The 23031-nt window shown below is 44.9% G+C and overlaps 2 protein-coding genes across 2 annotated transcripts in view; one reads left to right on the plus strand and one right to left on the minus strand.

The window, feature by feature from the left end:
• ADCY2 (adenylate cyclase 2) overlaps positions 1–23031 on the minus strand; it is a 458247-nt gene that overhangs the window by 157643 nt on the left and 277573 nt on the right. The gene's annotated exons all lie outside the window — the stretch shown is intronic.
• Positions 8103–10688, plus strand: LOC128587862 (glutamate-rich protein 5-like). The gene is made up of 2 exons (XM_053594316.1): positions 8103–9048; positions 10576–10688. The coding sequence occupies exons 1-2, from the start codon at positions 8103–8105 to the stop codon at positions 10686–10688; spliced, it is 1059 nt and encodes a 352-aa protein (XP_053450291.1).

Below are 23031 nucleotides of genomic sequence, written 5' to 3' on the forward strand. Positions count from 1 at the left end.
TGAACGGGCTAGTGTGGAAGCTGGGAGGACACAGGAGGGAGGACGCACGGTTGCGTGGCTCCCACAGTTCCTGGTCAGGGAATGTGGAGGCCTGGTGGGTGCGGGTCACAGGTCAGGGGTCACTGCACAGCTCTTATGGAGGTCTGGGCGGCGCCAAGCCCAGGAGTTTGAGGTTGCTATGAGCTGTGACATCACGGCACTCTACCCAGGGCAACAGCCCAAGGCTCCAGTGTGCCAAAACCGTCTCAATCTGCCCCTAAGGATTAAGGCTGTAAGGCAGCTCAGTCCCCGCCTTTAGGCTGCTCAGTCAGTAGGTTACTTTGACCTGCCCAATCCTTGCTCTGAGACCCTGAGGGCAGAGCTTACAGAGGCAGTTCTTTCACAATGGCTTCCTGCGCCCGGCTCAGTGGCTCAGTGGCTCAGTCTGGGGCCCCAGATAATGCCCAGAGTTCTCCACAATCCTGCTCAAGCTCTCCCCAAGGCAGTTCAACTGAGTGCCAAGTCCAAGAACACCGAAACAGTTCACAGGTAGGGCCTTTCCAGTTTGCAGTCTCACTGCTGCTTGTACTTACGGTTGCCAGTGTGATTAGGTCGATCAAACAGACGCAACCACTTGCCAGTTTTCCACTGTTTTTGTCCTCCTCTTGGGGTCCAGAAGTCCTGTGCTGGCTCCCTGTATCCTCAAAGGGATGATTATAGGCAGATCCCACTGGCCAGAGATGCCTGGAGTCTTGTCTCTCCAGACTCACTGTTCCCAGTTGCAGGGAACCTGTTACTCAGCCATCATCTTTAATCTCTCTCCTGGGTCCTCTTCTAATAGGGGAGGAGAAGATGGGTTGGGAGACAGACCAGAGGTCTGTGACACAAGCAGAGAATTCAAGTGCATGGCTTCCAAATGGAAACCATCACTTTCCCTCTCAAAGCTGTCCCTCACTTGTAACCTTTGTTCTGTTAATAGCTGACTACCTGCCCAGCTACTCAAACAGAAACCTGGTGTCAGCCTGAGCCACTCTTTCCATCCCGAGAGGCAGACTTCTGTCCTTTATACCCAGAAGCATATCCTCTGTAACTGACTGCTAGTCCCCAGTTCTCAGCCAGCTGGGTCACTGAGCCAAGGAGAGAACCAACTCCTTCCTGCCTTTGCTCCTCCTTCACCCTTCCCTCTTCTGTGGCATGGTTCTTTTGCACAATAGGAAGCAGCCCAGTCAGGTGAGCCCCAGCAGACCAGCACAACGCCCAATGCTCCAACATGCTGCAGGGTCTCACGAACCCCGTGTGTCCCACCTGCCTTCGTTCTTCCTCGCCTTCCTCTTATCCTGGACCCATCTCTTCTGCACCACCTGCAGCAGCCCAGCACTGGGGAGCACGTTCCCCCTGGGACCTACAGGGCTGATTCTATCATTTTGTTCACACCTAGGCCCACCTTCCTTGCTAAGTCATCCCCACCAATTTTTCAGGCAAGTTCAACCACATTCAGTCTCCTCCTGAGAGCTGCCTGTATGCCCCTAGTCCCGGCCCCAGTGGGTTAGGTGCTGTGTGCTGCGTTAGCATCACGGTTCACCCTGGTGATGGTCTTTGAACTCTATCGATGTCACCTGCTTGCTTCAGGTGCAGGTGTTGGTGTGACCAGACTGTGCCTTCTCTGCCTTCTTCAATAATATCTCTCCAGCTCAGAGCACAGAGGCTGGCACAGGAACAAGGCAGAGACTCAAGACCATCACCAGGAGGATGTGGGAGCAAATGCAGGAGCCTGTGACTAAACATCCCACTGCACCATCAGTAAGGTTTCCACTGAGAAGCTCATTAGCCCGTCTGAGGTTTCAATGACAGAAGTCGGGAGGACACTCCAGCCTGAGCTCTGTCGCTCATTAAATGGACAGTGGGTAAGTGATGCAGCTTTCTTGGTCCTTAGTGAGGCCTTGTGGCCTGAGGAATGCTGAAGTTCCCCCCTGCTGTCTCTTTCAGTTCCAGCTCTCTCCCATTCTGTGTTAGGAGGAAACGGCAAGGTACCTGTGAGTGTGGTAGCAGAAGACAACACATTCTGAATTCTATTTCTGGTCACTGTCAAACACCTGCGATTCTTCTCCAGCAGAAGAAATGATGGGAGCCTGTGTATAATGAATACACACATATATGTGTGTCGTATCTCTTATCACAATACTGCAGAAAAGAAAGAGTGTTTTAATTCTTCCATATGTTTTCCTTAAAGGCTTCTGATATCTGATCTTTCAGAGCTGCTGAAGCAGGACTCCCCGTTCTGTTATTCTGCAGGAGCAAGTCCCGGTGCTCATGTAAATTATGTTGGCAAAGCCCCCTCCCGTCGCAGACTCCAGTTCTGTGCCCCTGCAGAAGGTGCGGAGCCCAGAGTGCAGTGTGGAAGAGCCGAAAAGGGAATGAATAACTTATGAACTGCAGCCTTGCCAAGGGAAAAGAAGGCAAGTTTCTCTGCCAGGAAACAGAAATTGAGATCAGCAAGCATGGGAATCAAAGTGATGACTAATGAGAAATGCTCTCATGTGCTTAAAAAAGTCCAACTTATTGATTAATTGAATAACTACATTAGCATATGTAAACTTAGGAGTTCTCAACTTCATCACGCCAAGGAAAATATTTATCAAACAGTAAACAGATTTTTTAAAAGTACTAAAATTGACATATGTAAGGCTGATGTATGATAGAATACTGAATCCTATGCCGTGATTCTAAGGAAAATAACCTGTTGTTCTCACCAGCCATGTTCCCACGCTGATAGGAGCCCAAGCCTGCTTTGGTTTAGGACGTACTTCAGTCACCTATTGCTGCAAAGCAAATCACCCCCAAACTAGTGGTTTGGACAATGATGGATTCTCCTCTCTCCCCCTTCCCCAGGATTCTACGGATTGGGTGGGGATGGACCAGCCACTGGTATTGTTGCAAGTCAGTTACATGACTGTACTCAGCTGGAGGGTGGGCCTGGCCCTGCAAGATGGCCCCAGTTACACGTCCGTCTGACAGCTGATGCTGGTGATGGTTACACGTCCGTCTGACAGCTGATGCTGGTGATGGTTACACGTCTGTCTGACAGCTTATGCTGGTGATGGTGGCTTTGTTTCTCCTCCATGTGGACGCTCATTCTCCACCAGGCTGGACTGGTCTCAGGACAATACTCTGAGAACACGAAATGGGACCTTCAACGCTTCATAGGGCCTGGACTCCTGAATTCAGTCACTTCCCCATTTTCTTTTTTTTCCATTTTCTATTAGTCAATGCAAGTCCTCCTCAATTCCAGGGTTGGGAAACACTGGCCTTGTTTTCTATCTGACTCCACATTCATGGCTCCAAAGGCTTAACTCATTTCTACAGTGAACCTGGGCCTCAGGCCTCCCTGTGAGGGATCCCAGTGGCTGGGATCAGAAACCCCGAGTCCAAGTCCAGTCTCAGCTATCTGGATTTCAACCTGACTTTCTGTGAATTCACCTCGAGTCCAGTCTATATTCACCTTATTTCTCTTATGCTCATTCAGTCCAGCACATCCCCCAAGCTGGACTTAAATGACAGGATAAGACACAAAGGCCCAATTCTCTGGGGAGGAAATGAGGTGACTGCGGCGTCAGGCTCTGTCACCACATTCGCTTTTTGGCTTATATCTCAAATTAACAGTTGGCAAATAATTCTTAGAAGTGCCTTAAAACAAATAAGACGGTAGAAATGAAGCAGCTGTCCATAAATAGAATGAGTCACTTTCAATTTGAGACATAAATCCACATGAATTATCTCAGAAGGTGTTTAGTTAAAACCCATGTTGACATTTTGTCAAGAAAATAAAAGTAAACAAAAATCAGAAAGGTTTTGGGAGATTTATTTTAATAAACAATTTTGTAAAAAGACAGGAAGAAATTAATGAAATGGCATTTAGATATGTTTCATGATTCATTTTTAAGTGATCCATTGAAATGTCTGGGATTGTTCTGTTCTCTGTTCAGTGATTTCACTGAAATACTTTGTTGGTGGCTGATGAAAGCATATCCTACCACATCACCCATAGCAAGATGTTCTTTGCATGTGATAGATGCAATTATGACAGCGCAGGAGATCTGTGAAGGAAGTATTGAACTTCAATTCAATGGATGCATCTCAGGCTTCTTATGCAACTTAAATTCAAAACTGAAGCTCACATAAAATGTCTGATCTTGCTCAGCCTTACAAAACTACAGCATAAAATTTCATGTTTTAAAATAATACACATTCAAAAAGTGAAACAGAAGTGCATGTTAGCTTTCAAAATAATTTCCCAAAAATCCTTATAGAAAATACTTGAATTCACAAATTTCCCACTGTAGCCAAATGCCTTTAATCAGTGAAACTGCACACTCTCAACACAACACCAGTAATATTAACCATATCAATTATCTAGAAAATGCATTGATGTCTCCTGATTAAAAACTCACAAACCTAGACATTTCCCCAATATTCACAATCCAATCCAGCCCTACCTACCCTGTTTTCCCGAAAATAGGGTCTTATATTAAGGTTTGTTCCCAAAGATGTGCTAGGTCTTATTTTCAGGGGACGTCTTATCTTTCCTGTAAGTAGGTCTTATTTTCCGAGGATGTCTTATTTTCAGGGAAACAGGGTACACTGCTCACCACTTCCTTTCCACCATTTCATTAACCCTGCAGAGAGCTGGGACTGCTAGCTCCTACCCATGCTCTCCTGCTATACTTTGTGGTTTGTTTTCTTCTTTTAAAAAAAAAAAATCTGAATATCCCTTTTCAAAGGGCTGGAATTGAATTTGCAGAGGTCACAGACCCTTTTGCATGTAAACAAATAAATGCTATGGACCTCAAATAGTTTTTTGTTTGTTTGCTTTTTGTTTTTCTTACTTCTTTAGTATCTTCTTCTGCCCTTCATATTAAATGGAATGAAAGGATTCCCTCTCTAAGGGGGTTGTTTTGGGGTGAAAGGAATTAATGTTGACAGTGGTCCTAGAACAGGAAATCTGCATATGTAAGCCTTAATGGGCACAAGGTAGCCTTTGGCACCACACTTCTGAGTTAGGATCAGTTCAAGGTCACGGTGTCCTTTGCCATTTAATTGATGATCCTTCTCTGACTCAAGGTTGGCTCTTCCAGATGGGAACAGTTGTGAGAAGGCAGAAATGACACATTTTATTTATATATTTTTGCAGTTCTAGAGGTTTGTTATATGTATTTAATGGTCGGCAATTATGTTTCCATTTGTTAACAATCATAAGGTATAAATAAAATAGGTGGCCAAGTTCAGGTGTCAAATTACAGCCACAGGGCAGAACAGGCTTCTTGCAATACCACACAGAATAGGTCAAATTTTTTCTTGCATTCACAAAAAGAAACAAAATTAACCAACTACAGCCACAGCACTCAAAGGAGCATGGTCCAGTATTATAGACTCTAAACACTGACAGTCAAGGAGAGAAAGAGAACATTCCAGAGTTGAGTGCAAAATGGAGGTGTGCTTGGCTGTTAATTCTGCCCACGCCTCCCAGCAGCCAGCTGGCCAGTGGAGCCGGATTCTCACTGACCCCCAAGTCTGGAGTGAGGTTACCCAAAGGGCATTTCCCATTCCTGAATGGAGGATGATGAACATCAATTCACTGCAGGAAACAGAAAAAAAAGAACAAAAAAAAGAATACAGTGGAATTGTATGGATCAGAAACGAAGGCCTCAAGGATGAAGAATGGATCTGAACAAGTTTGTTCTCCATGGAAAGAGATACTCCCCCCACCCCCCAGGAGGAGTGAGAACGTCAAAACCAGCCTGTCACTAAACTTGGGAAGGAAGGCAGCCCCATGGCCAGCGTGAGCAGGCCCTCCTCCAGCCCCCCAACCCCAGTGAGCACTAACACCCCACCTGTGAAATAAGCCTGCCTCCCAAAGAGTGGGAGAAGAGGCGGGGTGCTGGCCACTCACCTTAAAGGGCACGTCACTAGATCCCAAACAAGGGGGGGAAACACCCCACTCCTGCCATGGCTGACGTGGGGTGGGGGAAGGGGCGAGGGGAGAGCTCTGGGAAAGATACAACACCAAAGCCAGGGTCAGGTGGAGACAGGTGCTCGGGACTGGACACTGCCAGCAGGCGTCTGGACCAGTCCTTCCTCCTGCCTCCTTTATCATTTTCTCCCATCAGACAGAGGAGGTGCAGACAACTGATTTATTTAAAACCCATGTTGACATTTTGTCAAGAAAACAAAAGTATAGAGGGCGACTCCATGATGCACGTGTATTGGCGCAGGAAACCTGGACATATCCCAGTGGCCTCACAGACAAGTCTCAGGGAACAATGGAAACATCTTCCGGGACTCAGAAGGGGCTCTGGACTCTGCTCTTTTTGACCTCCCACTGAGTCTCCTTCCCCACCCCACCCCCAGCATACATAGTCTGGATCATGGCTGCCTTGCCTCCTTCCGACCCACCGCCCCTTATGGACTTTCCTGTGGGGCCTCATTCTAAACCAGCAGGTGCCAGCAGGGACATGTATGTCCCCTACCAGTGGATGTCCGGCAGATTGGAGACACAGAACTCGCCTCCGGGGGTAGAGGGCAAGGATGCTGCAGAGCTAGCTGCAGGGCACCAGGAGCTGCCCATGTGAGCACGCGGGAGTCGGGGTGGGGAGCCTGCACTGCAGAGCGTGGGCAGTGAAGCCACGTGAGCATGCGGAGCCGGGGCACCTACGCTGCAGAGCCTGGACAGCCGAGCCACGTGAGCACGCAGAGTGGGGGTGCCTGCGCTGCAGAGCACAGGCAGCAAAGCCACGTGAGCATGCAGAGCACACAGGGGTGGGGGTGGGGAGCCTGCACTGCAGAGTATGGGCAGCGAAGCCATGTGAGCACGCGGAGCCGGGGCGCCTGCGCTGCAGAGCCCGGACAGCGGAGCCACGTGAGCACGCAAAGTGGGACGCCTGCGCTGCAGACATGTGGGAGGCTGCTGCACACTCACGACTGTGCGGCCGTTCCCGTCTGTGGCCGGATTTTAAAGTTCAGTTTGGCTTAATAAGCATGTGTTGGGATAATCTGGTCAATATAATTGCACCCTACAGTGATCATCGCATCTCTGAGGAGACGATTCCTCTCTGGAGGTGAGGGGCACTCACCAGTGTCTCCAGCCTCACAGTAGAGATGGTGGCCTAACAGCAGGTGGCTCCACTTAGGGGGCGCAGAGTAGGGCTGGCACTGCCTGGACCAGCTAGCAAACAGGCTTTAAGCTCTGCCTTCGCTGCCAGCCCACGTAATGTGCCCTGGAGTGTATAAGGGGCCACAGCCAGCATGCAAATGGATGTGTCTGGCTGTGTGTGTTCCAATAGAACTTTATTTACAGAAAATGAAAAATCAATTTCCCATAATTTTAATGTGTCATACTGTAAGGACCAAGTTAACTCCATTTTGTTAAAACTAACTTAATCTTGTCCCTCAGTTTTCATTTTGTAGCTGCATATCAGAGGCTTTAGGCAACCTGCTCCCTCCCCCTCCCCTCCCACCCCGTCCTTGCCCCATGATCCGCGCCATTGCACAATGTCTGCTCCGAAGGATAACAACACTCTCCCAGACAACCAAGGACAAGTGCTCAGTCCCCTAAACCCCCTATCAGCTCACCCCAGCAGCTCACCTCACCCCTCCTTTTTTTTTTCCTTTCTGTACCCTTAAAAACCTCCCTCCTTTTTGAGATCGGGGCTTCTCTACTGTCCTGCTGCACCAGGACCAGGAAGCCCAGGCTCGAGCTTGTAAATAAACAACTTCTTGCTTTTGCACCAGACTTGGTCTCTGGGTGATTTCTACAGGGGATCCCGTGACTTGGGCACAAAAATACCATTTTCCTTTTGTTTAATACAAATCATCTAACAGTGCAAGAAACCTTAATACACCACCCAAAAAGAGATGGAGGCTGGATTTGGCCCACTGGCTGGAGTTTGATAACTCTTGGTATAGAGACAGTCAAAAATCATAGTGAAAGGCATTGAAGAAACATTAAATGTGTCTGTGAAAGTTGAATTAAGCACAGGAAAGGCTATATCCTTCATCCAAAGGGCATTTTTCTTATTCTGTTTTATAATTTGTTTTTTTTTTATTTCTCTTTTCTTTTTCTTTTTCAAATGCATAATCAAAAAGTAACTTCAAATGAACATTTTTCAACCACAGAGAAAAGTGAGTCCTGCTTTGCCCAACCAAAGCCATGTACCCTGGGAAGAGAATCTACTTTGTATGACAACGCACAAAAGGAAAGCCTTCCCCCATTAGAAAAGCTCAAGGTTTCAGCAGTGTCTACAGCTAATGGCGTTAAATCCCTCTGTGAACAGCCCCTGGAAAAGGATGTGGCCCCTGGAAAGAACGCCGCAGACCACTCCGAATCTGTGGAGGAGACCCAGCCTACAGAGGGACCAGGTGGCAAAGATGATACCCCAGGAACAGAAGAAGAGAAGAAAGATGTGCAAGCAGTGACAGGGGCTCGGCCTTTGAAAGGAAATGCCGAGGTTGAACCTTTAGGAACAAAAGTTGAAGGTCAGCCTTTGAGGACCACAGGAGAGAGGGACTCCCCTGGCACAGTGGAAAGTGATGAGAATCCACAACCTGCTGGAGAGATGAAGCTTCTAGGAACGACTGAAAACGTCGCAGCTCTGGAAACAGCTATAGAGCTACAACCTCAAGAAGCAATGGGAAAGGATGAGCAGGTCCAACTTCTAGAAACAATTCCTAAAGAGGATGAATCTCCAGAAGTCTTGGAAGGAAGCCAACTTGTGGAAATAGCTAAAGAGCAGCAACTTCAGGCAACACCAGGAAAACAGGAGCAGTCCCAGCTTCTAGAGACAATTCCCAAAGAGGATGAATCTCCAGAAGTCTTGGAAGAAAGCGGGCTTGTGGAAACACCTGCAATGAATAATCCCCTCCATAAAACTCCTGAAAGTCCAGGAAAGGTGAAGCAGATTCAATTTGAAGGAAAAGTTGGAAGCTTGGAGCAGTCAGCAGGAATTGCAGAGCCAGGGGCCAGGGTGGAAATGGCCAGGAAAGTTCATAGTAATGAAGAAGACCAACGCATCAAAGGTAAAAGTTATGCTGTCAAACATTCAGGATGTTCATGTGTGCTCCATGGAGACCAGCACTGGGGGAGGGATGACTGACAGTCACTGATGGCTCTTTAGCTGCTGAAGTTCATTTGACCTAAACAAAAAGTCCTCCATCCCCCAAGAAACAGGCATTCCATCAATGCTTGGTGCAGCTTGCCAGTACAACTTTTCTAAGATGCAAATTCTTAAATAGAATTCCATGGTTAAACAGTATTAAATATCGAAAGCAACATGCTAAAATTTCTGAATTTTTCCAGACTCACTCTTCATCCTTCCACATGAATGGATGAGGATTCAGTAAAGGTGGATAGATAGTTAGTGGAGGACTTGACCTTCCAATGAAAACATATGTTAAGTAATGGGTTCTAGGATGAGAATGTTATTTTCATCTCTGCCAGTCTCATCTTTAGAAAATGACTGTGTTCTGGTTCTTCTGTTGTCTTTTGATCTTTATGAGAAGACTACGGAAAATGTATTAGGTCTTAGTACACAGTGTTTTTAAATTTTAGATGTCTTTTACCAGCATGGCACAAATTATATTTATACTGTTCTTTGCTGGTGATATAATAAAAAAATAAATATTTTCTTCTGGGGCATGATTTATATTTTTTGTAAAATTTAGCTTCATAGTACAGTACAATTAAATGAAGTGGTAATTATAATCACCCATCTGTTTTTTAATTTTTTCACTTATGAACTCAGCATTCTGCATGCTTGCCCATACCCAAGGTGCTAGAAAAGCAGACTAAAAGACAGTCCCTGTCCTCTGGGCACAGAGTCTAGTGTGGGAAGGCAGAATGTAACCACACCCCCACTATCTGTTCAGGCACATGCTTTAATAAAGGTGTGCCAAAAATGCTTTGGGGACAACATGGGAGAGGCAAGTGAAAACAGATATGTCTTAGACCAGAGTAGACAGACTCAAAAGCCTTTGGACCTTAGATGCTGCAAGTAAGTGAAGTGAGAGAAGCCCTGGGGACCTTGGTGCACTGGAGAGCACAGCCCTGTCAAAGGAGGCAGCTCTGTGAGGCTGCAGCTCCAGGAATGGGGCCAGTATTGCCAAAACCAACCTCTCAGGGAAGCAGACGTGTACATGCAATGTCCAGACTCGTAAATGTCGGCAGTCTTTAAATGTTTACCAGTTGTTTTCTTTAAACACCATAACGGCCAAACCAGAAAGGTTTGGAGGCATCTCTGGACCACCTTTTGATGTAGATACTAATGAAACTTTCTATTGTAATATGTTCACCTGCCATTTCTTGGGTAATTTTGCATCCTGAGTTTATAGAGAAAATTTATTTTATGAGAATGTAGGATTTGAGCTGCTAAGTGACTTGACGTCAGCCATTCAGAGGCTCTGAGAGAGTCAAGGTGATGGTTTTTCTGGAAACCCACTGTTCAGATCAAAAGATCAAGAACTTCTCCTACTGGACACAACTGGGGGGTAATTTATTGTTAATGATAAATGAGTGTCTCTTAATACCTCCTTTGGTTACTTTTCCAGGTGAGACAGGGGAAAAGATGGAAACAGAGATGGAGATTGAGGAAGTCAGTGAAGGGGCTGAAACAAAAGAAGAAGAAGCAGGAGAAGCTGTGGACCTTTCAGCAGCCACGTAGATGGGTGTGGTGAGAGAAAGGGGATGGACCCAATGTGATACAATACAGAAGGCAAAAATGGTGGTGAAGCTTGTGGTTGTGGATCTTATCTTTCTTCATCTACGTGTTTTACACAAGGAGTTGGTTTTAGATTGTTGGAACCATGAGAATGTTATTGTCATGTTCTTGATTACATTGTTCTGTAAAACTGCTAAGCCGTGAACAATTTTCTTAGCTACTTAGAATAGTTAGACTTATATAATTACAATAGCCTGGTGGCACCTGTGGCTCAAAGGAGGAGTAGGGTGCCAGCCCCACATACTGGAGGTCGCAGGTTCAAACCTGGCCACAGCCAAATAGGTTGCCGGCATGATTAGGTTGATGGAACAGACGCAACCACTTGCCAGTTTTCCACTGTTTTTGTCCTCCTCTTGGGGTCCAGAAGTCCCTTGCTGGCTCCCTGTATCCTCAAAGGGATGATTATAGGCAGATCCCACCGGCCAGAGATGCCTGGAGTCTTGTCTCCCCAGACTCGCTGTTCCCAGTTGCAGGGAAGCTGTTACTCGGCCGCCATCTTTAATCTCTCTCCCTCTGTTTTATAATTTGACTCTCATATGTTACTCAGAAGGTTGTACTTTACAATAGAAGCTACAAATTAGATTTTTTTGGGGGGGGATAATAATAATGTCCACGTTTTTATTGAGGTCCAGGGAGAAGCAAAGTGCAGTAGCTTAGAGCACCACTGTCTGGGTGTGAATCCCACCTCTGCCACCACCTGGGTCTTGCATGTACGGATCTAGGGAGGGATCTGGCCACATCAGATGTAGGTGGCTGGTCACCACTGAGATAGGCACCTAACGGCACGATTCCAGGCAAAAATCACCGCCTTGAAACCAGAAAGTCTAACCTCAAGTTTGAGCTCAGCCACTCACACAAAGGAGACATCAGGTCACTTCCCAACCTTCCTTGGCTTCATTTTCTTCCCGTTACAATGAAGGTTCCCAGATGAGAGTCCTTGCTATAGAAGCTGGTAAATCAATACTTTTTTAACACTTATTTTTAGATAAAGCAAAGAAAAAAAAGAACCCTCAAGTGTAGCAGCAAACAAAAGTATCTCATTTCCCTTCTTAGTAGCTAATTCTCCAGCAGTCAGAATTCAGAACACATGTGGCTTGATTTACGGTGGCAACTAGTAATTTACGTGAGAAAGACTTAATTTAGAAGAACACACATGTCATTTTTTTTCATAATCAAGTAAGACTTACAATTAGTTTGATTCATATGCTGTCACCCATGTCTCCAGCACACACACTGTGAACAATACAAGTTTTCAAGGCAGCACCTTGATACAGAGAACGACTGCTCAGCGTGTAATTAATACTAAACATAAACCCTCCTCCGTTTGTCGACTCGCCCATGCTTGCACCAGCATCACCTTCTAAGAGTGGATCATTAAGAAGGAAAACCACTAAATATATCCACTTCTTATTGAATTTTTCTCTGCAGCATTCTACCTTTGGGGAATTATCAAAAATAAGCAGGAATGAAATGCCCCAAGTGACAAAACAAGAAATATTTCAAATTTTCTCCATTATCACACACACCTTCTGGGGAAGCCAAATCTTTAATGATATTATTCTGTCAAAAGTGAGATGTTCTGAATGTTTGTTGTAACAATCAAAGAGATGAAAGGCTGTTTAAAATCAGAAGAGGTCTGATGACTGTGATGGCAGAATCACAGCGTTCACGAGCACCTTGTTTCTGGCTATGAATTCCTCCTTTGCTAACATCTATTTGTACTACTGGACAGTGAAATAAAACCACACAAAGGATTGATTTCATCAAGAAGGTATAAAGCACCGTATGCACAGATCAAATCTTCGAGAAGCTGTCATATGGGATAAGGAATTCCGACTAGACATGGTGCAGGTGGAATTCATTTTAGAATATGCGCGTGACTGCACACATTTTATATACTACTGAGTGATGAACTCCTAGTCTGTAAAGCACATTACTGTTTTCTATTAGAAAGTCAAATAACACCGTGATAAGCACAGGTCTTCAAAACACTATTGGGTCCATGCATATTTTGTCAAAATGATCAAATCCCTTACACGTAACATGTACTCAATAAATGTTGAGAAAATTAATGTTATTTTGAGACATCAGCTCAGTCTCATCTGCTTGGGTTATGGCAGCCTCTTAAACTGGGGAAACGTGAAACGGTTGCGTTAGAAAGAAGTAAGAAAGGTGGGAGGGCATAGCGGCTGTCAGCACCTGCAGGCCCACACCCTGATGGCTGCACTCACCGGGTGGAGGCCAGCAGCTTCCCAGGCTGTGCCTCCTGCCTGCCTTCACGTGTCTCATAGTCTCCATGGTCTGCTCAAGGGTGGCTGTGAAATGTTTCTCATTTCTCAGGCATTGAATGAAAACAAGCATATTGAAACGCGGAACATTAGTACACAAAAAGGCAAGATGAGGGCTACTCAGCCAAGTCACGCTCACTGAGCAGTCACTACGTGCGGGGCTTGTGTGCTCCCGTTTCCTTGCCAGAGAACCCTTGTGCTGGGAATGGTTACTATGCCACGGGCAGTGGAGGCAAATGACCCAAGCTCACGTGGCCTGAGGGTGGCAGAGTTTCAGTGTCCTAAAGCCACCCCCTAAAAGCCTTGCCTCTCTCGTCTTCCCCTCTTCCTGAAGCCACAGAGTCTTTCCAAATGCACAAGCTGATCTTGCTGCTCCCAACTTGAAACTCTTCAGTGGTTTTGCATCACTGGCCACAACGGCTTCCAAACCTGTGTCGTCAGGACCGCTGAGCTGGAAGAGAGGACCGTGCAGCTGGTCCATTAGTAACAAGCAGGGAGAGAGAATGGGACAGCTGGCTTCTCCACAAAACTTACCCTTGTACACTCAGTGCACGACAGTGCCAGTTCTAGTCTATTCCTTTAAAATGCTGATTGCAGCCCACTGAATTTATTTTATGCCCCACTAACCACTGCCACACAAATTGAAAAATACTCATCTAAATGGTAAAATCTAAATTCCTTGGCTGGGGATACCAGGTCCCTAGGGTCTGGATTCTCCTCTTCCTCTGTGACTGCAATGCACTCAGACCACCTGCCCTTATCATTTGATCTGCAATTCCTCTTAAAAAACGGGCTCCCAATCTTTGTTTGTGTACAAGCCCTTCCCCCACTGTGTCCACCTGGGACCCCTTCTCAGAGTCTCACACACTTGGGAGAGTCTTTCACTCTCTGGCTTCTCACCACCCCTTGGCCCATCTGGATATTTCTTTGTTTAGAAGGGAATAGACATTCAGTCTGCTTTACTTAATATATTTTCTCTATTAGAATTTGGGCTGGACTAAACTACACCATTTATTCTATTGGCTCTTCTCACATTTATTCCCTCTAACTCTTTTTCATTGCCTCCTCTTAAAAAGGACGAGTAGTTAGTTCATGCGATTTCTAAAAATTCATGGGATGCGCTGTATCCTACCACCAGACCAGTGATGTCCATTCACTCTGCCCCCAATACTGGATGTAGAGTCAGGAATATTTCAACACAGAATTATGTTTCAGGAAAATAGTGGAGGAGGAGATGTGGCTGTTTTCTCCAGCACTGAGGAAGAGGTTGGGCTAGTTGGAGCCGCTGTCGCCCAGTGGTGACCTTGTCATGACAACAGGTTCCACAGCTCCGTTTGCTCTGATTCTGTGTCTGAGCACAACTGTGAATATAACTGATCTGTGAATGCAAGTGTCTTGTTTGGGTGACAGTGGGGTTCCTTGGTGTGAATTCATGGACAAGATGCTTCCTGCTGCTGCTGTGTCAGGCTCCATGGGTCAGGTGCATGTGAGCCTGCTCCAAGAGAGGGGTGCTTGGTTGGGGTGCTGACAACATCAGCTGCTGAGCACTCAAAGTGAAAGGCCAACCTTGTTTGGATGGAAAGGTTTGGCTTCCATTGGGGAAGCTGTCTTGGTAGACATCAGCTGGGCAACCAGGACATCTAGGGACCTCTGTGACCACCAGGGCCCTTCCACACAGCTGAGGAAGCGGGAATGGAAGAGCCAGTGCCCCTACCACGGGTGTCTCACTTCAATTCCGACAAAGACTTTTCTCACAACCTCTCTTTAAAATCAAAGTCTTCCTGGAGAACAGAAATGTTTCTTTACAATTGAAATAAAATTATAAAAATGGGTTTCCAATTCAGCACTGAGAGAAAGAAAACAACTCACATGTTTTTAGATTGGGCAATTTGTGGTTATGTCCCTTAGCCTATTTTGTCCCATCTTTTGCCATTAATGTTTTTATTACAAATCTTTATGAAGAGATTTTTTTTTGAAATATCCAGAGAACCTCAATTTTGATGATTTTCCTAAACAGAAACTGCTGGTATTATCTCAAAAAATCATTTCCAACTTTCAGTGATTTGGCAGGCTGACCCTAGAAGCTTGCAGGCTGAGCACAGAGAAGTGGACAGGCCACCCAGGGCACCAGACATCGACACAGAGGCCAGTCCAGGAAACCATCTTCCTGCCCAACTTGTTCAGATGCCTCCCTTCCCCGTAATTCCCAGTTAGAGTAACAAATTCCCAAATTCCTTCTGAGAGAGAGTTCTAGGACACGCAAAAGTCCACAAAGGGAGTGCCGACCTCCACTGATCATCTTGGACCTCATCCCTCTTGGCAGAATCCTGACCACAAAAGCACGTGGGCCTCACAATATGTGTCCCCCCACCAGCCTCGCACCAGGCTCCAGCTGTGAAGGGCCCTCCTGGCCTTTCAGAAGAACCAGCGTCCAGCAGTCAGGATCAGGAAAAAAGCCTCACTCTAGGCTGTTTCTAAGGACCCAGAGGAGACAGCCTTCCCTTGTTCCCCCCAATATGGGACTCCCATCAGCCCACCAATGCAGAAGCCATGGATGGCTTCAAAATCTCTCAGCTGAAATCCATAGTTCTGTTCTTGTTGGGTGCGGGGGCTTCAGGGTCCACAGAGGGAAGCCCTGCAAGGGGAAGGATGCCACATGCAGGGGGAGCACTTGGAGGGTCACCCACACGGGGAGTGAATGGGGACGAAGCCTGGGCTGTGGGAGAATGCTTCTCCTTGGCCATTCATACTCAGTGTGCACTGCCTGGGAAATGGGTTGGTGCTGGTGCACGTGGCGGCTGCTGCTTCTGCTTCTTTATTTTTTGGTGGCTAAGTCTTTATTGATCTTGAAGGTGTATACAACCATAGTCATTTAATAGATTCTTCATCTTAGTAGTATTAAGAATTCTGCTAGTTCTATAAAAACCAAGAGATACATTAAAGATGGCGGCCGAGTAACAGCTTCCCTGCAACTGGGAACAGCGAGTCTGGGGAGACAAGACTCCAGGCATCTCTGGCCGGTGGGATCTGCCTATAATCATCCCTTTGAGGATACAGGGAGCCAGCAAGGGACTTCTGGACCCCAAGAGGAGGACAAAAACAGTGGAAAACTGGCAAGTGGTTGTGTCTGTTCGATCGACCTAATCACGACGGCAACCATAAGTACAAGCAGCAGTGAGACTGCAAACCGAAAGGCCCTACCTGTGAACTATTTCGGTGTTCTTGGACTTGGCACTCAGTTGGACTGCCTTGGGGAGAGCTTGAGCAGGAATGTGGAGAACTCTGGGCATTGTCTGGGGCCCCAGACTGAGCCACTGAGCTGGGTGTAGGAAGCCATTGCGAAAGAACTGGCCGGCAAGTATGCCCTCAGGGTCTCAGAGCAAGGATTGGGCGGGTCAAAGTAACCTACTGACTGAGCAGCCTAAAGGTGGGGACTGAGCTGCCTTACAGCCTTAATCCTTAGGGGCAGAGTGAGACGGTTTTGGCACACTGGAGCCTTGGGCTGTTGCCCTGCGTAGAGTGCCGTGATGTCACAGCTCATAGCAACCTCAAACTCCTGGGCTTGGCACCGCCCAGACCTCCCTAAGAGCTGTGCAGTGACCCCTGACCTGTGACCCACACCCAACGGGCCTCCACATTCCCTGACCAGGAACTATGGGAGCCACGCAACCCTGCATCCTCTCTCCTGTGTCCTCCCAGCTTCCACACTAGCCCGTTCATCTGGACAGGGACTTTGGTAGCTGCATGCCCTTTGGAGCCCTCCCTGCCTCTGCGCAGAGCTCTTCTCCTGGTCAGAGACTGCTGGATCCTTGGGCTCTCTGTGCCAAAGTCACTGGGCACCTGGCACTCCTAGAACCGTGCGCATGACCCCCATCCCTGTTGCTGGATCCGGGTGTGTCACAAACCGGAGCTGCTTCCACAACCAGAACTCCCTAGCTAGAGCAGCCCCAGAGGAACTACACAGGGTCACTCCCTACAAAGATCCAGCAACAACAGAGTGATCCCGCTGGGGTCTAATCTTGGAGAGACACCTCCCCAACTCTGAGGACAGCCAGAGGCAATGGTGAAAAACAATCATGAGGCAAAATCAACAGAAAAACTCGGGCAATATGAATAATCAGACTAGATGAACTCCCCCAAGGATCAATGGGGCAGAAACAGCACAAGACCCCATGCACAAACAAATAGCTGAGATGTCAGAAATTGAATTCAGGATCTGGATAACAAATAAGATCGAATTAGAATTCCAAAAGTTATCTCAAGAATTCAACGGACTCAAAGACCAAATGACCAAAGAATTCGACACATTGAGACAAGAAATTGCATCCCTCATAGATCTGAGAAACACAGTAGAATCCCTCAGTAACAGAATGGAGCAAGCAGAAGAAAGGATTTCTGACATTGAAGACAAAGCTTTTGAATGCTCCCAAACCCTCAAAGAAGAAGAGAAATGGAGAGCAAAAACTCTCTCAGAGAGCTCTCGGATAATTTGAAGAAAACCAATATTCGTCTTATAGGGATCCCCGAAAGTGATGAAGTGGCTTCACAAGGCACAGAGTCTCTTCTCCATGAGATTATGAAGGAAAACTTTCCAGACATGCCTAGAGATTCCGAAATTCAGATAGCAGACAGTTTCAGAATTCCAGCACGACTCAACCCAAATAGGACATCCCCCAGACACATCATAATCAATTTCACTAAAGTTAATATGAAGGAGAAAATTCTGAAAGCTGCCAGAAAGAAAACCATTACCTACAACGGGAAGAATATCAGAATAACTGCAGATCTCTCTGCTGAAACCTTTCAAGCTAGAAGAGGATGGTCACAGACTTTTATTCTCCTAAAACAAAATAACTTTCAACCCAGGATCCTGCACCCAGCTAAACTGAGCTTCATTTATGACGGAAAAATTAAATACTTCAACGACATTCACATGTTGAAGAAATTTGCCACAACTAAACATTCTCCAGGACATTCTTAGACCTATCCTCCAGGAAGACCAGTGTAATTTTCCACCACAAAAGTAAACCCACCCCCAATTTTTTGATCAAATTCCAACTTCCACAGTCGCAAAAGGATTAAAACTGTCCACCGGTCTCTCGAAAGGCTTATCAATACTCTCAATTAATATTAATGGTTTAAATTGTCCTCTAAAGAGCCATAGGTTGGCGGACTGGATACAAAAACTCAAGTCAGATATCTGTTGCATCCAAGAATCGCATCTTACATTAAAAGACAGATATAGACTCAAGGTGAAGGGATGGTCATCTATATTCCAGGCAAATGGAAAGCAGAAAAAAGCAGGCGTTGCAATCCTGTTTGCAGACGCAATAGGCTTTCCCCAACCAAAATAATTAAGGATAAGGATGGACACTTCATATTTGTTAAAGGTAATACTCAATATGATGAGATCTCAATTATTAATTTTATGCACCCAACCACAACGCACCTCAATTTATAAGAGAAACTCTAACAGACATGAGCAACTCGATTTCCTCCACTTCCATAGTAGTTGGAGATTTTAACACCCCTTTAGCAGTCTTGGATAGATCCTCCAAAAAGAAGCAAGCAAAGAAATTTTAGATTTAAACTCAACCATTCAACATCTGGACTTAACAGACATCTACAGAACATTTCATCTCAAAAAAACTGAATACACATTCTTCTCATCAGCCCACGGAACATACTCCAAAATCGTCCACACCCTAGGCCACAAATCTAACCTCAGCAAATTTAAAAAAATAGAAATTATTCCTTGCATCTTCTCAGACCATCATGGAATAAAAGTTGAACTAAATAACAACAGGAACCTGCATACCCATACAAAAACACGGAAGCTAAACAACCTTATGCTGAAGGATACATGGGTTATAGACGAGATTAAGAAGGAAATCACCATATTTTTGGAACAAACCAACAATCAAGACACGAATTACCAGAACCTCTGGGATACTGCCAAGGCAGTCCTAAGAGGGAAATTTATAGCACTGCAAGCCTTCCTCAAGAAAACAGAAAGAGAGGAAGTCAGTAACTTAATGGAACATCTCAAGCAACTGCAGAAAGAAGAACACTTCAACCCCAAACGCAGCAGAAGAAAAGAAATAACCAAAATCAGAGCAGAATTAAATGAAATTGAAAACAAAAGAATTATACAACAGATCAATAAATCCAAAAGCTGGTTTTTTGAAAAGATCAATAAAATAGATAAACCTTTGGCCAACCTAACCAGGAAAAAAAGAGTAAAATCTCTAATTTCATCAATCAGAAATGGTAATGATGAAATAACAACAGACCCCTCAGAAATTCAAAAAATCCTTAACGAATACTACAAGAAACTCTACTCTCACAAATATGAATATCTGAAAGAAATCGACCAATACCTGGAAGCACATCACCTACCAAGACTTAGCCAGAATGAAGTGGAAATGTTGAACAGGCCTATATCAAGTTCTGAAATAGCATCAACTATACAAAATCTCCCTAAAAAGAAAAGCCCAGGACCAGATGGCTTTACGTCAGAATTCTACCAAACATTTAAAGAACAACTAGTACCTATATTACTAAACCTCTTCCAAAATATAGAAAAAGAAGGAATATTACCCAGCACATTCTACGAAGCAAACATCAGCTTGATCCCCAAACCAGGGAAAGACCCAATAAGAAAAGAAAATTATAGACCAATATCACTAATGAATATAGATGCTAAACTGCTCAATAAGATCCTAACAAACAGAATCCAGCAACTCATCAAAAAAATTATACACCACGACCAAGTGGAATTTAACCCAGGCTCTCAAGGCTGGTTCAATCTACGTAAATCTATAAATGTAATTCAACACATAAACAAACTTAAAAATAAAGACCATATGATTCTTTCAATTGATGCAGAAAAAGCTTTTGATAATATCCAGCATCCCTTCATGATCAGAGCACTTAAGAAAATTGGTATAGAAGGGACATTTCTTAAACTAATAGAGGCCATCTACAGCAAACCCACAGCCAATATCGTATTGAATGGAGTTAAATTGAAACCATTTCCACTTAGATCAGGAACTGGGCAAGGTTGCCCATTGTCTCCATTGCTCTTTAACATTGGAATGGAAGTTTTAGCCATTGCAATTAGGGAAGAAAAGGTGATCAAGGATATCCACATAGGGTCAGAAGAGATCAAACTTTCACTCCTCGCAGATGATATGATCATATATCTGGAAAACACTAAGGATTCTACTACAAAACTTTTAGAAGTGATCAAGGAATATAGGAATGTCTCAGGCTACAAAATCAACAGCCATAAATCTGTAGCCTTTATATATACCAACAATAACCAAGCTGAACAAACAGTCAAGGACTCTATTCCTTTCACAGTAGTGCCAAAGAAGATGAAATATTTGGAAGTATACCTAACAAAGGAACTCTACAAAGAGTTCTACAAAGAGAACTATGAAACTCTAAGAAAAGAAATAGCCCATGATGTTAACAGATGGAAAAACATACCATGCTCATGGCTGGGAAGAATCAACATTGTTAAAATGTCCATACTGCCCAAAGCAATATATAATTTTAATGCAATTCCTATTAAAGCTCCATTGTCATACTTTAAAGATGTTGAAAAAATAATACTTCATTTTATATGGAATCAGAAAAAACCTCGAATAGCCAAAACATTACTGAGCAATAAAAACAAAGCAGGAGGAATCACGCTACCAGACCTGAGACTGTACTATAAATCCATAATGATCAAAACAGCATGGTACTGGCACAAAAGCAGAGAAGTAGATGTCTGGAACCGAATACAGAACCAAGATGTGGATCCAGCTACTTACCGTTATTTGATCTTTGACAAGCCAAGTAAAAACATTCAGTGGGGAAAAGATTCCCTATTTAACAAATGGTACTGGGTAAACTGGCTGGCAACTGTAGAAGATTGAAACTGGACCCATACCTTTCACCATTAACTAAGATAGACTCTCACTGGATCAAAGATTTAAACTTAAGGCATGAAACTATAAAAATACTTGAAAAAAGTGCAGGGAAAACTCTTGAAGGAATCGGCCTAGGTGAGTATTTTATGAGGAGGACTCCCCAGGCAATTGAAGCAGTATCAAAAATACACTACTGGGACCTGATCAAACTAAAAAGCTTCTGCACAGCCAAGAACATAGTGAGTAAAGCAAGCAGACAGCCCTCAGAATGGGAGAAAATATTTGCAGGTTATACCTCCGATAAAGGTCTAATAACCAGAACCCACAGAGAACTCAAACGTATTAACAAGAAAAGAACAGGTGACCCCATCTCAGGGTGGGCAATGGACTTGAAGAGAAACTTCTCTAAAGAAGACAGACGCATGATCTACAAACACATGAAAAAAAGCTCATCATCCTTAATCATCAGAGAAATGCAAATCGAAACTACTCTGAGATACCACCTAATCCCCAGTAAGAGTAGCCCACATAACAAAATCCCAAAACCAGAGATGTTGGTATGGATGTGGAGGAAAGGGCACACTTCTACACTGCTGGTGGGAATGTCCCTTAATACGTTCCTTCTGGAAGGATGTTTGGAGAATACTTAGAGACCTAAAAATAGACCTGCCATTCGATCCTATAATTCCTTTACCAGGTTTATACCCAGAAGACCAAAAGTCACAATATAACAAAGACATCTGTACCAGAATGTTTATTGCAGCCCAATTCATAATTGCTAAGTCATGAAAGAAGCCCAAGTGCCCATTGACCCACGAATGGACTAGCAAATTGTGGTACATGTATACCATGGATACTATGCAGCCTTAAAGAAAGATGGAGACTTTACCTCTTTCGTGTTTACATGGATGGAGCTTGAACATATTCTTCTTAGCAAAGTATCTCAGGAATGGAAGAAAAAGTATCCAATGTACTCAGCCCTACTATGAAGCTAAATTATAGCTTTCACATGAAGACTGTAACCCAACTATAGCACAAGACTATGGGGAAAGGGCCAAGGAAGGGGAAGGGAGGGGGGAGGTTTTGGTGGAGGAAGGGTAATGGGTGGGGCCATATCTATGGTGCATCTTAGAATGGGTACAGGCGATTGCACTAATGTACACAGCTATGATTTAACAATAAAAAAAAATTGAAGTAAGAAAAAAACAAAACCAAGAGATAAACAAATTGATACATTCACTGATTCTGGATTACTGGATTTCTCAGGAGGCCTCTAACATCGACTCAATCCCATTTAAGATAGTATTAGAACAGTAAAGAATATTTGGCGATCAATAGCTAATTCAAACTGAGTATGTGCATTTGTTGAATTGTCACAGCAGGTGTGGCGGTGAAGATTCAGACAGTGGCGTTTGGGGCAAGTTGGCCTGGCTCTACTGATGTCCATTTTCCTACTATGACCGACCCTATTTTACAGTGGGGTAAAGGCAGATTTTTCTTGCCTTCTGCAAAGACCTTACATGACATCTTCTCTCCCAAGAGATGCTTCACTCAGGTTCACGACTGGACAATGTAGGGTGACCTGTGGCAATGGCACCCTGGTAACTGAGGATCAAGGACACTTCCAAACATGGTGGCTGGATAAAAGAATAGCATTCTTGGCAAAGTTGTTCTAGACCTGACAAAAACGTATCCTAAGCCCTGTGAAACGCTAGTAAAGCATCCATGGTCCTAGAACTGCAAATTAAAACCAGAACAGAAGGCATTGCATCCTCAGTGCAGGGCTGGCAGGAGGCTAGCTGGGCAGCGGGAGGCTTGGGGACATTTTTCTGCAGGGAGGGCTGAGAAAAGACTGGCCAGGATTCTTTGAGGCTAGCAGCAGCTATGCCAAGGAGATGAGCAGCAGCTGTTACAGGCACTAGCAATGGCTGGGTGGAAGAGTCTCAGCTGCATTTCTGCCGTGACCTTGAAAGGAGACATATCATTTACCTAATGGTCTCTTGCTTTCAGAATGCTGATTGCTGCTTATTTCTGAACATTTTCTTGGCTGAGAAATGATGATATCCTAATCTAAGG

Source organism: Nycticebus coucang, chromosome 1, assembly GCF_027406575.1.
Source record: "Nycticebus coucang isolate mNycCou1 chromosome 1, mNycCou1.pri, whole genome shotgun sequence".
NCBI classification, from domain to species: Eukaryota; Metazoa; Chordata; class Mammalia; order Primates; family Lorisidae; genus Nycticebus; species Nycticebus coucang.

Coding starts and splice junctions, on each gene's coding strand:
- LOC128587862 (XM_053594316.1), top strand. CDS start 8,103: ATGCATAATCAAAAAGTAACTTCAAATGAACATTTTTCAACCACAGAG. Junction 9,049..10,575: donor AGAAGACCAACGCATCAAAG/GTAAAAGTTATG, acceptor TTACTTTTCCAG/GTGAGACAGGGGAAAAGATG.